This window comes from Lycium barbarum, chromosome 2 (genome assembly GCF_019175385.1).
Source record: "Lycium barbarum isolate Lr01 chromosome 2, ASM1917538v2, whole genome shotgun sequence".
Classification (NCBI taxonomy): domain Eukaryota; kingdom Viridiplantae; phylum Streptophyta; class Magnoliopsida; order Solanales; family Solanaceae; genus Lycium; species Lycium barbarum.
In genome coordinates this window covers 111,980,439-111,999,208 of record NC_083338.1, presented here as the reverse complement: position 1 = coordinate 111,999,208, position 18,770 = coordinate 111,980,439, and the positions used below count along the sequence as shown (strand labels likewise).

Sequence of the window (18,770 nt, the reverse complement as noted above, 5' to 3'; positions counted from 1 at the left end):
TCGATTAATCACAAGTGGTGCAATGGCCTTAATTTATGCATAGAATTTTCTTCAAAAAAGAGGACAAGAAACTCAATGCTTCATTCTCAAGAATTGGAATTCCCAGAAACGAATCACTCTTAGAAGTGCAAGAAAACTCAAGCTCCAATAAAGAACAACAAAACAAAGCTCACTAGTTAATTAATCACCATTATTTCTGCACATCAGAAAAACCTAGAGTAGCAACAAACACAAATCATGCAACCCCAATGAATGGAGAAGAAAAGGGGAAAAGACAAGAGAGAAACTGATCTACAGAACAGCACAGATGTTGGACTGATTAGAGGAAATCTTGCGAATGAAGTTGTAAATATGGTCATTAATTTCTTTAGGCTTTTCTTGGTGGATGAAATGTCCAACACCTTGTAAAACCACAACTTGGTCCAAGAGTGGGACTTGTTTCTTGAAGCCTCCCTTGTGTAAGAAATCCTTGGCGCCTGGAGCATTATAAGTAAGGTCAAGGTCACCCACAATAAACTTCACTGGTACTTGGATTTTAGCCCCTGTCCATGCTGCTGTAAGCTCCCAATTCCTGCAATATCATTCACAATGCAAATAACTTATCTAGCGTTTGGCCGTAGGTTTTGTATTAGATTTTGAAATTTATCTTCAAATATTTGTTTGGCGATGAAATCTGATCAAATTTTGAAAATTTATCTCCAAAATATTTTCAAGTTTCAAAAACTGGTGCAGCTCAGATTTTGGGAGAAAATTTCACTTTCACTCACAAAACTTGAAAAAAAAAATTCAAGTAAAATGCAGGTTCAAACACAACTTCAAAACTCAAAGTTTTAAATTTCAAGTTTCAACTTCAAAATCTATAGCCAAACGGGAGCTTATACATCCAAATAGGGTTTTTAAATTCCATTCATTTATTTATAAGTTCGCGTGTCGTATTCCCAATTTCCTTAAAATTTAGTTGTGAGAATTCGGAGTACAAAAATCAAATCATTTAAACTTTTGTATCATTTCGAACATTAATTTTTAAAATTTCCCAAACTGAAAAACTACATAAAGTATTATTTCCTTCGCTCCAACTTATGCGTCGTACAATAGTTTGACTTAGCATGAAAGTTTAAAAAATAAAGAAAGACTTTGAAACTTATGATCGTAAACATGACACAACACTTGTGTGGCTATACAACTTTCTGGTAAAATGAGAAGTTTAAATTTAAACTATTTCTAAATATTAAAATGTATTTTTAATGAATTAATAAAAAAAATAGTGTGACATAAATTGAAACATCCGTATTAGTGAGAATACATTATAATTTGGATTTAAAAATAATCAAAATATTTTAAAATTTTACTACAATAAAAATAAAACTTAACTTTCCAAATATAGCAATAGCAGTATGCCAGTATCATGTGCAGTGGCGGAGCCATCTTTGTGAAAGGGTGTCAATTGACAATCTTTCGCTCGAAAATTAGACAGTGTAGATAGGTAATTTTTTTTTAATGTATACATATAATATATTAAATTCTCTCGACTTTTCCGTGTGTTTACTACTTTGTCTTTTGACTATCCTTAGTGAAATCATGGTTGTGCCACTTATCAACAAAGGAAGTATATTAAGATGTCTTACCGGTCAATTGCTCGATATAAGTTTAATGCTCCGGTGAAGCCAGTTTGTTCATATTTGGTAACATAGAAATCAAGTTCTTCCTCAGATAACCAACAAGGCAACTCAGTAGTAGAAGCATCTCCAAATAGTTTGCCTTTCTTCAAGTAAAGTGGACCTGGTGTTCTATATGTTAGGAAATTCTTTAGAACATTCTTGACTCCAATTTCCTCAAACTCACCTTCTATTACTCCAGGCTCCTACAATTAATAATACAATCAAACAAGCTGTTAATTAATATGTAATTTACTGTTCCTTTTGGGTTAAAAATGAATGTTCTTGAGATAGGAAAAAAATAATCGAATTTGACTCTTAACAAACAAATTTTGAAAAGAAAATTTTGTTTCATTCTCTATTATAGTACTCCCTCCGTTTCAAATGTTTTTCTTTCTTTTCTTTTTAGTCTATTAAAAAAAAATCTTTCATTTTTTGACAATTCTTTAATTCTAACTTTTTACAGAATATGTTTAAGATTACAAAATTAAATGACATCTCGGTATATTCTACATAAATTTAATCAACAACCATAAAATTTAAAAATCTTCTTTATTTTCTTAAACTATATTCAAGTCAAAATCAACAAACATTTTAAAACTGAGGGAGTATTAGTTAAATCTAAAAAGTAGTAAGATTCGTTCTAATAAAGCAAAAGCTCCAATTACACGTGTTCCGTTACTAAATAGATCGATCCTTAGATGACGATATATATGTATTGTCTTTTATAAACAACAGTTCCCTCATTTTTTCACTGGTACACTCTAGGTATATTCCATTTAGGAGCATTATTTATCAACTCGGGATAAGGATAAATAATTCCAAAATTAAATTTGAGATGAATTTATTTCACGTCTGGTTGGAATAAAATTACGATATAACTAATTCTGAGATTGTAGTGTTGTTTTATCCCTGTGAGAGAGAGGATAACTTGTTTCCTAACTAACGACCCCTAATAGTCTAATAGTTAACAAATTTAATCCCCTCGCCCGGCCCCCATTACCTACTTTCTACTTTCTATCAGGTGGAGAATGATTGTAGAATGCTAAGTGTAACAACTTAATAATCGAAACAAAATACATGTAAATTTAACATGTAGGTAAGAAAATATCAATTACAAAGACATATGCACAATCAGTACTAGTCTTATTCAACTTTAAAACTTATTGACATAGTACTTATAAATAAGTAAAATTTTCACAAATAGCTACCTTTTAACTCTTTCTAACAACCTATAACTACATATGCTATATTTACAATTCGTAACTAGATGACCCTATATTTATCTAGTAGTCGGGTATACCAAAATATAGCATAAATATAGCGGAAATACAGACGCGAGTTTAACTGACAGTGTTATATTTATGGAAACAAAATCTGTTCCAATTTTAATTAGAATCAGTTATATTGTTCCCTGATTCACGCAAATATCCTCCCATTCCATATCTGATTCCATATCTCATTCAAACAGCTAACAAATTCAAAAAAAATTGAATTCAAACCTTACAATCATATTTTTAACCAAAAATAAAAAGGTTGAAAAACCTTTGAAAAATAACAATATCAAACCAGTGAACATAGCTTGATTATCACGACGAATATATATTTGATTTCATCAAGTTGAGTTCATAATTGAGGTAACAATTTTTTCACTGCAAACTTTTTTTTTTGTTCGTCTTTTCTGAAATTGTTTTAGCTAAATTGAATATAACACATTGTTGTATTCGAAAACAACAGGATAATGACAAGCGTAACTGCGTTGATCCGTCATTCTGGTTTTTGGAACGATCAGAACTGTTTTGTGAATTACAAAATTGATGCTGTTGTATTCATTGATAATTGCAATTACGATGAGTTAGTTTGTACGATTACAAATCAATTAGGCGTGGATACTGTTAGGAAAACTATTTCAATAAAATATACTGTTGAAGGCGATTTTCAACCAATTGAAATACACAACGATATGGGAGTTCGTGTGTACGTTGAGCTTAAGAGAGAAAATAGAGTTTTGGGGATGTATCCAATGTGCGTTAGTATTCATGATTTGGATGTTGAGGATGGTGTAACTGGTAATCTTATTATTGGAGATGATGTGCTGCAAATTGGATATAGCGAGAATCGGGATGGTATGAAAGTTTGTGATTCTACTGTAAACGCTGTTGTTTTGTTTGGGAATGATAACAATTTGGTAATTTCGAAACCGGAAGCGAAAGGAGTTTTTGTCGATCAAATTTACCAGGATAAGGAAACTTTGAAAATTGTGACGACGAAATACGCAATTCGTGAAAGATTCAATTTCAAAACAGAGAGATCGAATGCTATAAGGTATGATTTTCTAAATGTATTCTGGTAACAGAAAGTGCAGATGTATTTTTGTTATATTTGTACTGTATTGAGATGATTTGTTAACTTATTTAGCACACTGTTAATTTTAAAAATGTTTGATGCAATATATTCTGATATATTTTTTGTATATTTATATTGTATTTAATTAATTCAATATGTACTATTTGCATTGTATTATGTAGCTACACTCTGGCATGTTGGTCGCCGGAATGTAAATGGAAATTCAGAGCGTCGAGAATTGGGGATTCTGAAATGTTCAGGGTTAGAGCTTTCGATGACGAACATACATGTCCGTTGAAGGACAAGGTGTATTCACAAAGGCAGGCAACAAGTTGGTTTATTGGAGAAGCGGTTGTGAAGGCGAAAATAACTAACCATAAAAGGAAGGTCACACCTGGGGATATAATAGATGATGTTAAGAATGAATTCGGCGTAGATGTTTCTTATATGATGGCACGGAGAGCTAGAGAGAAGGCTATAAAAGATTTCAGAGGTGATCCAGCTCATTCATACAAGAAGTTGCCGGCATATATATACATACTTGATAAAACGTATCCTGGATCGCTCGTTAAAATGCATAAATCACCAGAAAATGAGTTTATGTATTTGTTTGTAGCACTCAAAGCATTCATAAAGGGATTCGAGTGTTGTAGACCAATAGTTGTAGTGGATGGTGCACATCTTAAATCAACGTATAATGGTACATTTGTGTCGGCAAGTACTTTGGATGGAGCAGGTATGTGTAATTCTATTCTATGAATGTTTTTTTTATAAATACAACATTATGCTTATTGATTTGCAAATAAAGCTGCTAAAAACATACTCTGGATGTATTGCTGGTGTAAATTTGTGAATATTATATGTTGAAATACACTGTAAATATGAGGTAAATATATTGTAAATATATATTATTGCTTTATAAATGATGGTGCTAAAAATACAGTGTGAGATCAAATTCAGTTGAAATATGTGTTGAATATATTATAAATATATACTGATTTTTGTAGGTAATATCCTACCACTAGCGTATGGTGTGATAGATTCTGAGAATAATAAGTCGTGGACGTGGTTCTTTGAACTATTCAAGCAAGCTTATGGTGTTAGGCAAAATATGTGTGTCGTGTCCGACAGACATGAAAGCATAATACACGCAGTTTCTAAGGTGTATCCTACTGTTCCTCATTTGGCTTGTATATGGCATTTGTGGAAAAATGTGACAAAGCAATACACAACAAACAGTGAGGTGTTGAGTCCTATATTTTATTCACTAGCGAAAGCATACAACCAGGATGAGTTCGATAAATTGATGGAGAAGATTGGGAATGTTGATATTCGGGTAAAACGATACCTAGAAGATGCTGGAAGAGATAAATGGTCTAGGCTTTATTCACCTGTTAATAGAGGATGGACAATGACTTCGAATATAGCCGAATGTATTAATGGAAAACTGGTTGCTGCAAGAGAGTTACATATTTTTGATTTCCTTGAAGAAGTGAGGAAGATGTTTGGTAGATGGAATTGGACAAATAGAAAAAATGGTACCTACACATTCACAACACTGATGAGGCGGTATCAAGAGATGTTGTCGATCAACGAGTACAAATCAATACGAATGAGGGTATCTTTGTTTGCAACACAAAAATTTAATCTATATTTTTACTATATGTAATGTATATTTATATATATTCCCAATATGGTAAAACTGCTCAGGTAATGCTTGTTTATTTGTTAAATGGTTCTCAGGTTGAAGCGTCAACTGAATATATGTTTACACAGTGAATGATGGACCGAGGCGTTTCATAATAGATTTGAAGAAGAAAACTTGCAGCTGCAGGATGTTCCAACTGGACGAGATACCGTGTTCTCATGCATGGGCAGTATTGAAGAATAAAAATTTGACTGCTGATGTATATTGTTCGGATTTATTCAAGCCGGAAACAGTTGTGAACACATATGATGTGCCAGTTGATCCTCTTCCCGATGAGACCGAGTGGAATGTTCCTAAAAGTATATTAGATGAAGTTGTTATGCCACCGATCTATAAGAGACCCCCTGGGAGGCCAAAAAAAGAAAAGGGACAAGCCATTACAGGAGTTGATGATTGGTAAACGCAGAAATTCCTGCGGTAAATGTGGACGTCTTGGTCATAATAGGCGTTCGTGTGATAATCCGCCGCTCAATAAGAAGAATAAATAAGTCCATTTTGATTTTATTTGTTAAGACAATTCTACTTTAAATTTCAATTAAAAATAAAAAATTAATTCATCTTGAATTCATATTATTCTAGTATGATTGTATTTCACATGGTTGAACATCCGATGTTTTTCAATGTAATGTTATATTGGTGGTTAAATGGTATTTGGAAAGTCTACTCTATGTTAACTGATTTGACCTTTTGTTTTGGATTTATGATTTAATAGTTGTATTTCGTATATATTTTGGCTATATTTTAGTTGCATTTTGTCTGATATGGTAGATAATACTTATTCTGGTTTACTGTTAACTATATTTGATATATATTTTACATATATTTGAAGTGTATTTAGATGAAATTTTAAATTTTGTAACAAACTGTAATTTTAAAAATGGACTTATGGAATATATCTGAGTTATATTTTCTGTATATATCGAGTGTATTTAAATGGTTATATATACTACTTTGTTAAATGAATACATTTCACAGATAATGAAAAATGGAATTTATGCATTGAAAAAATAACATACTTGAAAGAAACAACAATATAAAAACCATAAGGTGGTGTTCAATATTAATCATCCTAAAAAAGATTACTACACATGAAACAATATATCCAAAATGAAAAAACAGCAACAAAAGTCGCAACCAACTATGCTATTGTTCAACATGAAAATCAAAAAGACAAATGAATTGGTGGCCTAATCAAGATCCTCTTTATCAACTGCATCGTAATCAACTGCCGGTCTAATTGGTCTTGGAGGCTGCTCGTTATCACTTGATGCATTGTTGTTTGACTTATCCCATGCATAGTCGCATAAAAGGGCACCATATCTCATACGGAGTAACTTTGCATCGAATTCGGTTGGGATGACTGCACTTGAGCTCAAGTATTCAGCGAAGGCTGCCACATACACACCACAATCCCTGGAACAAAAATGATCAAAAAATTTACTTATCAAAACCCACGAAAAAAAAGATGTATTTATTGTGTTTTTTATTGGAATAGATTCTTACATGCTAGAGGGAGCTTGTTGCGGGAGATTGTCTACATTCACAATGTCAAAGTTGTCGGTCTGTTCTCTATTTCTGTAAGAAGGATGTGTGACAAAATCTATATCCGCCTTCTTCTCATAGAAATCAGTCATTTGTAGACTATGTGTCACTAGAGTAGCCAACATTTTCACTCCGACTCTAACGACAGCATCATGCCCTGCAGCTCGGTATGAGTTGTATACGTAGATGGACCTGTTTGTAAAAAGAAAATATAAGAAAAAAACAAACATATAAAATTTGTAGAAAAATGAATGATCTTTTCATTGGATGAGAGCAGACCTGTCAGTGAATGATATCACAACCAAAATCCAGTGATTTTCCTCTTTTATGTTGACAGGAATTAGTACGTTGTCAACAGTATACCATGGTACATTAGCCAACAGCCTGTGCCCGTTAATGTACTCACACAGTTCATCTTCCTTACTGGCGACACATGTGGATGAATCAGGGTTTTCCCAAGATTTGTAAATTTCAGCAACTAAAGTGTGAAAAATACAGCTGGCAGTGGTGAATCTATAGTTGCTGTTATTGTGATACTTCCCCTTCTTGCGTAAGTAGTAGAAAATAACATCAATATGCTGTAAAAACATTAATTCAGTGACTATAATCAACACTATGTTCAAAAAAAATATTGCTGTATATATAGTAAATATAGTGAAATATACTCTTAAAAATAGTAAAAATACAATTCTGTATACCTGGACAGTATTGTGCTCAACTAGTAAATTAATGTCTGTATATTAAATATAGTGCAAGTATAATGATGACAATATTCTAAAAATACAAGTTGTGACAATAAGTACCTAAACCTACTCCATCAACCTAAAACAATAAAAACATGGTTCAAATGAATTTAAAGGCATCAGCAAAACAGATACACATATACACATATATAGTACTGCTTTAAAAGTTAAAAGTTTCAGTTAAATATAGAGAAAATATATGGTAAATATGCCTGAAATATATTTTCAACAACAGAAACCGGATCATTAATTGGCAACCCAACTCCCTCAACCTAAAACAATAAAAACATGGTTCAAATGAATTTAAAGGCATCAGCAAAACAGATACACATATACACATATATAGTACTGCTTTAAAAGTTAAAAGATTCAGTTAAATATAGAGAAAATATATGGTAAATATGCCTGAAATATATTTTTTACTATATGTGTCAAATATAGTAAAAAATATACTCTAGATACATCACATTGTAATTCTATTATAAAACATAAAAAAATTAGATAACAAGCAGAAAGATATCAAAACCTCATCAGTCCAAAGTTGCCCATCCATAGATAACAAGTAGAACCAGTTTTTGTCGGCTACGGCTGTAACGCCTAAATGCAACCGAAGTTCGGCATCCGCAGGATCGAGTCCTTCCTTGTTCTTTCTGTAATGATTTTCATTTGGCTTCCTGTATATCAACAATGGAAAGAACATACGTTAAGTTTATTGATAATTGAATTCTGGAAAACTAAAAAAACAAGTTGTGACAATAAGTACCTTTTGTCATGCGATTTCAACAGATCCTTCTCAAGCCACTTTTGATATTCTTGAAGAAACGAAGTATCTAACGGGGCATTTATAGGGTGGTAAACAAATGGGTGTTTTTTCTGATAAATGCAAGGACCGATATTTTTGGCAGAAGAACCCGCTGAGCTGAAATTGGGACAATAAGGGGACAGGTTATATTTGCTTGGTTTCCTTTCCCGGGCAGCACCTGGATGGACAATGATCTGTTTTTCAGAGTTTGAAAACTGTGCAGTCTCACCACTTGAGCTTTGGCCCACATTTGGTTGTACGGGAACTTGTTGTCCAGTTTCATCGCTTGAACTGTGGCCAACTATCGGTTGTACTCCAACTTGCTGTTCAGTTTCATTAGTTGAACTTTGTCCGGTTGTTGGTTGTACTCCAAGTTGGATTGGTATCTGAGAATCAGGAATCATCCACTGAGAGATGGTTACCGGGTTATTGTCCACATTCTGAGGAGTCCTTAAACTTGACAAATCGTTTTGATCATCGCGTGGTACTGGAGGAGGACCAAGAGGAATAACACATGCTAAAGGGCAGTTGATTAGCAAGTCCGCTACCATTTCCTCTGATGCGGTAAATTCAGCATTAGCATTCTCCATATCGCCGATTTGCTGAGATTCCTGAAATAAAAAACAAGAAAAAAACGACTGGTGTTTGTCAATTATTGCTTATCAAAATGACATTTCAGTACTTAAAAGCCACATTTCAGTACTTACATCAAAATTTAAATGGATTGGTGTTATGGGCACTCCATCTGTTTGTGCATCACTTTTAACTCCGGTTTCTTTATCCACGTCAACAACAGAAACCGGATCATTAATTGGCAACCCAACTCCCTCAACCTAAAACAATAAAAACATGGTTCAAATGAATTTAAAGGCATTAGCAAAACAGATACACATATACACATATATAATAGTGCTTTAAAAGTTAAAAGTTTCAGTTAAATATAGAGAAAATATATGGTAAATATGCCTGAAATATAGTAAACAGAAATCAGAATAAGTAACATTGAACATAATAATCAAAATACAATTAAAATACAGCCACAACATATATGAAAAACTAATATTAAAATATCAATCCAAAACAAATATAGCACTGCTAGTATATATAAACACAATCATAACAAAAATAGCACAAATAGATACATCAAAAAGAACACTACTAACAAATCACCATGTGAAAACTATATATGTATATACACTATAGGTAATACAAAAACACAGCTAAAAATCCAATATTTTCACTTTGAATAATATACTGCAAATATAGAAAAGTGAAAGAAAAAATGAGTATCACTGGATGACTCCTCTGCGCGGAAGTGGCACCGCCACCTTGATTCTCTTTGGTTGAAAGCTTTACTGCACCACCACTTTGATTGCCTTGAGAAATCCCACCATCACTATGTAAGTCAGCTTTTAACATTGTGTCGCCGACCTTTAAAATTTTCCAAAAGAAAATATAAAGTCTTCCAATAAATATATCAAAATAACTTAAAAAGTAAATAATTTCCATTTTTAGTGTTGATTTTTACCTTATCTGGTGTTTGATTGCCCTTTATTGCATCTAACAACTTTTTGAAGTTGTTATCCATGTAGTCAAACACCTACAGTTTTGAAAGATAAAAAATAGAATTATAATTGTTAATTACTTGACACAAGCAATATGAAGTAAAAAAAACATATTGAAAACAAAACGCCTACTTCTTTCTTGAAAATCCGAATCTCTTCCCTTATCAGTTTAAACTCATCTGTTCGGGGTGCTGTAGGTGCATCTGGTTTCCTTGTCCCTTTTATCCCAGATTCCTTCCGTGATGGTTGTTTCCTGGAAGGAGGAACAGAAACTGGAAATTGCGTCCGTTTCTTGCCTCGCGGGGAATCAGAATTGGCACTCCTTTGTTGTTGTTTGCCACTGGACAGATGCGGTGGTGTGGTACTAAAATTATCGTAATCATCGTCTACCAAATCAGTACCATGTACACCATCAACTCCATGTTTGACGTCTGGTATGTCATGTGCAACATGAGGCAATTTAAGAGTTTCCAACTCATGGGGTGTTGGCACAACTTCCTCAAATCTACAGGACTATGAACAACAAAATATAGAAACTATATTACCGTATATATCTACATTGGTAACATACTAAAAATATGAGGAAAATATAGTCAAAATATATTGATCACAAATGACTTATTTCATAAATATAGACAAAATATAATCAAAATATAGCATGTAAAACAAACATATTAAAACAGTTAAATGGTAAAAGACACAAAACTGTTAAAAGACTGTTTTACCGGATTTTTATCGTCTCTGAACATGCCATCCATCAATCTCTTGAATTCTGGTTTTCCTTCCGTAGTCCGCCAGTTCAAAATTCTAGGAATTAAATTCCCCGTCTTAACTGCAATGGTGGACGGGACTTTTGAGCAACATTCATACAACCATACTTGCATAGCAAGCGGCAAACCATGAATCCTATAATATTTCTTAAAACCAGCATATGTCTGCCTGATGCTTACAACCAACTCTCTAAACGAATCTTTACCCCAAGGATACTCATTATATTTCCCGTCCTCTACAACATCAAAATGGATCCTTGGTATGTTTGTTGAGTTCGGCTCACCACAATGTACCCACGTATTTATGAAATACAATATTGCCATCTTGACTGCGTCATCCCCTTTATCATCCCAGACAGTCTTGTTGAAACACTCAATAAGCTCGTGTCTTTTAACTGGCAATTGGTTCTCCTGATTTCTACCAAAATACTCAACCATAAGCCTATTCGGTTTTGAGTTATCATAAACAAAATCATTTTCATCAGATACACAATCTAGCCCAGTGATCAGTGCAAATTCTTTAAAGCCAAAACGCAGAACTTTACCATTTATTTCAAATGTAAAGCACCTATATGTACTGCCCCTAAGTTCTTTGACCATAAAGCACCGAAAAATCTGTGCTTGTACATCCAATTGCTGCATTCTAAGTTATTTATCAAAACAAGAATTCCTAAACATATCCATCTGTGGATCTGTTAGTTTGCCTCTAATATCTTGCATTACATTAACATTCGTGTATCTACACATAGATGGTGCCACAGCAGGGTGCTTGGTAACCAAAAATTTAGATACCTGAAACAAAATGCCAAAAAACACGTATGATTGGCATATATCGACTGAATGTACTTAAAAATATACACAAAATAACTGTCAACAAAATAATAACTGAATGTACTTAAAAATCTTAAAAATCACTGTAATAACTGTCAACAAAATATACACAAAAATAACTGAATGTACTTAAAAATCTTTAAAATCACAGTTATGGTGAAGAAAAATACACACAAAATAACTGAAGAAACATGTGTAAAAAAAACACAGAAATATACTTAAAATGCACATATAATATAGATCTGGTTAATTCACAGATCTGTAATAACTGAACTAAAAAAAAAAGAACTAAATATACTGAAAATACAACAAAAACATACCTCTTCATCATCATCCTCATCCACATTACGTTTGGCTTTAGCAATTTTTTTGCCCCTAACATTAACAACATTGTCACCAACCTTTCTCTTCTTTTGTTTCTCCATTTGAGAAACATTTTTCAATTTTTCTTGTTGTTTACTCTTCGAATCAACATATTCCTTAGAACGCCTAGGATCGTTAATTCTTTTTGAATGATTCTCAGCATAAGAGCCTGCAATGGCAGTTTCATGTTGAGAAATTCCCAAAGAAAAATTAGGAATCGCACATTCGGGTTCTATACCTGTATTTCTCATCGGAGTAGCAGCTTTCTTAGTCATTCCAATTGAATCTAAGAAAAAACAACCAAGAACAAACACTGATAATTAATTACTTAGACTTGCATTCCTGATTCAAACGAAAAAAAAAACACCCAAAATATAGGTTAAATACACGGTAAAAAATAAAAATCTGTATAGAATCTTACTTTATTTTGGGAATTAGATTTGAAACGTGAGAGAAATCAATGAATAGTTAATTAGAGATAAAAAAAAGGAAGTTGAATAATTGAAAAACTGATTTGAAATTGGAGGAAAGTAATGGATATGGTGAATAATGGCGTGTATTTAGGAGGTAGGAGAGAGACACGTTTTTTTTTGTTTAAATTTAGGGGAGTGGGAAGTTATCAGATGAGTGGTAAAAACATGGTAACTATGTGAAGTAAATATGATATATTTTAGCTACTAAATATAATTATTGAAAAGTTTAGTTATGTTCCATAAATAGGTAATAATGGAACCTATGCCAAGTAACTTTAACTGCATCGTTTTCACGGCAGAATTAATTAAAGGATTGTCGCTAATATCGCGTTATTATCTTTCCTTATCAATCTAAAAACATTTTTGTTGGATCATATAATTAAATTTGCTTGATACTAAAAATATAAGTACTCTTAACACAATTGGAAATCTTTGAAAATACATTGAATCGGAGATATGCAAAGTGCAAACTACCAAGGAAAATTCTTCTAGATCAAGGATCATATAGGCTGATGACTATATTCTTGATATGAAAACCCAGATAAATAAAAAAATACAGGATGATGACTTTACCTTTTTGTTAGGAGAATTTGTTATTTTTATGTTCTATTTCTTGGAACCCTATAAATAAATCCAAATTTCTAGAGATTCTAAACTTTCTAAAAGGATCATTACAGTAGATCATTGATGGTCACAATTAATTAATCATACTATGATAAATCTGTTCGATGGATTGATACAGAGCGAATTCATACAGTCAAATCAACTAATTTAAAATTGAAGCCAAATTGATCTATTGATATCTTTAATTTTTTGGCTTCTCCTTCGATCAAGCTGAGTGTTAGTACCTACTTCCCAATTTATGTGAAACCTCTCGAATTATAAGAGTCGAACAATTTTTTTTTTTTTAATCTTGATCTTTTCATATATCTTTAAAGTATTTTAAATTATCAATTATTCTGACTTATAGTATACTTTTTTATAAGTGGTTTTCAAATATGTAAATTTTATTTTAAAAAATTAAAAGATTTAATGGCCGAATTTACGATCAAAATTATAAAATTTGATTCTCGAAATTCAAACAATACTACATAAATTTGGGAATAACTTAGGAAAAATCTGAAAGATGGGATAGAGAAAGAGCACCTGGAATCTAACAACATAGTAATCATCTCCATAAACGGCACGCAAAGTCTCAAGTGGCTTCTTGATAGGGTTTCTAGGATTGAAAGCCACACTCAAACACACAAAAGCCTTAACCTTATCAGGTCTATACAAACACATAGCCCAAGAAATAAGAGCACCCCAATCATGTCCCACAACAAACACGTTCTCTTCTTGTGGTGAAATATTATTCAACAGCTCTACTAAGTCACCAACAATATTAAGGGTTGTGAAGTTGCTAGGATCATCTTTAGGTGCTCCGGTGGTGTCACCGTAGCCGCGTAAATCCGGTGCCACCACATGGTAACCGTGTTTAGCCATGAATGACATTTGGTGCCTCCATGAGTACCAGAATTCTGGGAAGCCATGAATGAAGAGGACTAAAGGGCCTTGCCCTATTTCAGCATAATGCATGTTTAAACCATTCACCGACACTGTTTTGTGCTCTACATGACCCTCCATTTGATTTTTTTTTTTTTTTTTAAGATGTTTCTTTAGTGTGAAGAAAAGAAGGAGATTTATGTGGATCCTTTGATTTGAGATTGTTGTAATATATATAAGGTCTACTTTTGGTGAAAAATTTAACAACTTTCCATTTCCTCCAAATGACAAGCTTTTATGGTCACTTAAATATTATGGTATGTTTAAGATCACAAATCTAAATATTCTTAGGCCTTATTTATTTTTATTAATATTAAGACGTCTAAATTAGAATGAACATATGCATATTAAGATGTGCATTAAGATTTCTGAATCTGAATAAATATCTAAGTATTAATATGATGTATTAAAATTTGAATACTACATAATTAAGGTTTTTTATTTTTTCAACATATGAATGAATAAAACTTTTTTTTTAAAATTGATAAATATAAAATTTAATAAAATACTACAATTAGTCTTATATTATATCAACAAAATACTTTTAAGAACTTATATGGCAGGTGGCGCCGGTGATGGCTAGAAATAGTGGTTGTGGGTGCGAGTGAGGATAGTGTGTTAGCCAATGACGGTGTTATAGGTAGTTAGCTAATGGTGATGGTGACTGACGATAGTGATTGTTGTGATAGTTGGTGATGAGGACGGTTAATTGTGGTGGACAATAATGATAGCTAATGGTGGTACATGAATGATGGTGATAGTAGGCGATATGCAGATGACTATTAGTAGTAATTGTCGGTAATGGTTGTTAGTTGTTATGATTGGAGTCAGATGGGGTAGCACTTATCGAATGGAATTGGTAAACTACCATCTTTGTAAAAATTCTAAATAAACATTGTAATATATTAAGTAAGAGTTTGTTACAAATCTTAATTATTACTAACATTTATGCAGACCCATTAAATGATTATAAAGTAAGAAAAAGCGCATTTAATGGTTAAATTTGAATGATTAAATTTCAAATTTAAAAAATAAATAGAATTAATGACGGAAATTTAAATTTTTACGATTATTAAGATCTTCATTGAATGCAAACAAATGAGGTCTTACTCCTTCTATATTTATACTTTGTTCGACACTATTTTTTAATTACTAATTAGTACATTTAGAAAAGGAAGTCATTCTTTCTTATTTAAAAATATTTTTTCTTTTTAAATATCGTGCTCAATCTGACACGTTAATTAAGATGGAGATTTACTTTTTTCTAAATTTTCGTGTCCAATTAATTTATGCCATATAAATTAAAATTGGTATAATTCTATTTTTTAATTGCCCATGCAAGTCTTTGCTTTTTATGCGTTTCCATGTAGAGACAGCGACAAGGCCACTTTGGTAGACTTATTAATTCCATAGCCATATTAAATTATATCATGATGACTTAAAAAGTTGAAACCATCTTTTATTATAAGTCCAGCGTTTATTAATTAAGATGGAATCAATCATGTGGGACATATAAATGTAACTCTTTTGAGTAAGTGTTCACACAGAGACAGAAAATTTGACCTAAAGGTGATATATAGTACTGCACGGACTGAGCAAAAATTGAGTACTATATCATGTGAAACAATGTTATCTAACTGTTCACCAAAAAAAAATGTTAATCTAACTGAAAATTTTTAGGCAACTGGTGAAATTGTTCAAAATCATATAAACCCTTTGAAAAATCAAATAAATTATATTCTCTTATGTATCTATCAATTGTACTAGCAAATTACCTAATATGAATTTCACATTTGATATACTTTTACAAAATCCCCTCTTAATTCTTACTTAACCTGAAGACTTCTTGATGTGTAGCGATACTAAATGTGGAACTACGAAATCAGTTCTATTTCTAGAAGACCTTTTTTTCTCCAAACAATTTAAATATAGCAGATAAAAAGAACAAAGAAAAAGGGGTAACTAAAAAAGAATAGCTGAATACGGGTCGCAATATTCGAGTAAAACCGATGCAACAATATTAATTCAGAAGAAATTTTATATCATTGAAAGGTACGTAGTGATTCAATGACGGAGGTGATGATATATTTTAGTTTCTCTTCACATGCAACGATTCAGTTGTATAGAAAATCTCGAGACATGTATAATATATTTCCTCCGTTCACTTTTACTTGTCCGCTTTGGATTTTTCACGCTGTTTAAGAAATAATAAATGGAGTACATAATTTACCATTGTACCCATATTAATTGATGCATGTTTTTATTGGATTTGAAAAATAATTTGAAGTGAGTAATTAATACTATGGGTAAAACAGAAAAAAATAAATTGTCTTTTCTTGATATGCTAAAAGTGACAAGTAAGAGTAAAAATTTATTTTTAGAATACTGTACGAGTAAAAGTGAACGGAGGGAGTAATTAGAGTTTACGAACATTTCATTTTAACAACAAACAAGGAGGAGTTTGGCCCACATTTTATTATTCTGTTCACTTGATCTGTTTTTTTAATATAAAAAAATATATTTTTTAAATTATAGGGGAGGGCAAAAAAGGGAAATGATGAAAGGATGATAAGGTGGAGAATCAAATCCCAATTAAAGATGGATAACCAACCAACTAAAATTCTCCTCTTGATTGGACATTACAAAGATATTGGAATATATAGGACAAATAAGTAATAGTCATAATTTACAAATTTGATTCTACTTATTACATAAATAAATCTTAATTCGTTGAAGCCGATCTCACTTCTCGCTGGCCCCATGGATCTCAAACAGTAACTTACAGAGTTTCTGACAATAGAAGTTCATCCCAAAATCTATAAGTTACAACTTATTTAATCTACGGTAATTGTATACGGGTAAAATCGAGGATCCGTACATGCTCGGTTTTCCGATGTCATGGTTGTGCTGGGTCACGACCCGACCGGGTCATCGAGAAGGAGGCATGGAATTTGGTCGGGGACGAGTCGTTACAGGAAGGGCGGTTAGCTGCCATAAGGTACGTGTTCAGCATAGGGTATTGACCTCGGTTTCTATACCCGAGGTCAGACATACTTAACAGTTGGTTAGATCTGCTTCTTTGTTTGCTTATTGGCTTATCTTGCAATTTAGTTTGTAATTGAATTTAGCCACATATCTTTGGCGTCACGCATAAATTTAATTGTTCTCCGTTTTAAGGTTAAACAGTTTGGCGCCCACCGTGGAGCCTTAGATAGTAGTGGCGGTTCAATACAACATTCTGGTTACACTCGATATTTTTCACTTGTTCTTTAAGGTTTGATTTCAGGTATACCAGAATGTCGGATTCCCAGTCTGTCAACTTCCAAGTGGAACCAAGCCATCACGAGCCTGACGACGGGGACGTACCAAACAGCAACGCGCCCCCCGTTAATCCTGTTCAAGTCGGATCATCAGTGGGCAACGTACCGGCAGGCAAGAATAATGGAGTCATGCTGCAACAGCTCCAAAACCAGTTAGACATGGCTATGGCTCAGTTGCAGGCCCAGCAAGAGATCATAGCACAATTGCAAAATCGGGGTCAGGCACCCGATATTACCCCATCAGAACAGACCCAGGATACGGAGGAAAGACGCGTCCCACGGGGTAACGAGAACCACCCCGAGCAAAGCGGCGAATTGATAAGAATGCTCGAAGAATTGACTAAACGGGTCGAGTCCGGCGAAATGAAGATAGAGGCGAACGACAAGAAGGTGGAGAACTACAACTCGAGGGTCGATCAGATTCCGGGGGCTCCACCAGTGTTGAAGGGACCGGATTCAAAAAAATTTGCTCAAATGCCATTTCCGCCGAGTGTGGCATCGATGAAAATCCCCAAGAGATTTCGCATGCCCGATATCCCAAAGTACAATGGGAAAACGGACCCAAATGAACATGTGACTGTATATACGTGCGCTATTAACGGCAATGATCTCGCCGATGACGAAAGGGAATCAGTGCTACTTAAGAAATTTGGGGAGACTCTGTCAAATGGGGATATGATTTGGTATCATAACTTGCCCGAGCACTAGATTGATTCATTTGCTATGCTCGCTGATGCTTTCATTAAGGCCCATGCCGGGGCCATCAAGGTCGAAACACGAAAATTGGACTTGTTTAACGTCAAGAAACGAGATGATGAGACCCTCCGCGAGTTTGTGGCTCGATTTCAAATGGAGTGCATGGACTTACCTCCAGTTACTGACGATTGGGCCGTTCAGGCTTTCACCCAGAGGCTCAATTCAAGGAGCTCGATCACATCTATGGAGCTAAAGCAAAACCTGATAGAATACCCGACGATCACCTGGGCTGATGTACACAACAGGTATCAGTCGAAGATCAGGGTCGAAGAGAGTGGATTTGATAAATAAAAATGCTATCGATAAAGCCACAGGAAACAGAGAAACTCCACGGATATCCGAGTACAACTT

General features: G+C 33.4%; 2 protein-coding genes across 3 annotated transcripts; one reads left to right on the top strand and one right to left on the bottom strand.

Annotated features, from left to right (window-relative positions):
- Positions 1-150: 150 nt before the first annotated feature.
- Positions 151-14,613, bottom strand: LOC132626768 (uncharacterized). 2 transcript variants are annotated; one of them, XM_060341754.1, is made up of 13 exons: positions 13,945-14,083; positions 12,564-12,611; positions 12,283-12,494; positions 11,087-11,923; positions 10,494-10,874; positions 10,325-10,396; positions 10,090-10,227; positions 9,504-9,629; positions 8,758-9,407; positions 8,521-8,668; positions 7,531-7,829; positions 7,213-7,443; positions 6,733-7,122 (listed from the first exon to the last, which is right to left on the bottom strand). In XM_060341754.1, exons 4-13 carry the CDS (start codon positions 11,771-11,773, stop codon positions 6,897-6,899), a joined length of 2,958 nt encoding a protein of 985 aa, XP_060197737.1. In that variant the 5' UTR covers positions 11,774-11,923; positions 12,283-12,494; positions 12,564-12,611; positions 13,945-14,083; the 3' UTR covers positions 6,733-6,896. The 2 variants fall into 2 exon arrangements, with proteins under 2 accessions (XP_060197738.1, XP_060197737.1); XM_060341755.1 differs by lacking the exons at positions 6,733-7,122; positions 7,213-7,443; positions 7,531-7,829; ... (7 more) ...; positions 12,283-12,494; positions 12,564-12,611 and adding exons at positions 151-571; positions 1,626-1,861 and having other exon boundaries at positions 13,945-14,613.
- Positions 3,367-4,881, top strand: LOC132621312 (uncharacterized). The gene is made up of 2 exons (XM_060335534.1): positions 3,367-3,980; positions 4,184-4,881. Exons 1-2 carry the CDS (start codon positions 3,397-3,399, stop codon positions 4,758-4,760), a joined length of 1,161 nt encoding a protein of 386 aa, XP_060191517.1. The 5' UTR covers positions 3,367-3,396; the 3' UTR covers positions 4,761-4,881.
- Positions 14,614-18,770: the final 4,157 nt, after the last annotated feature.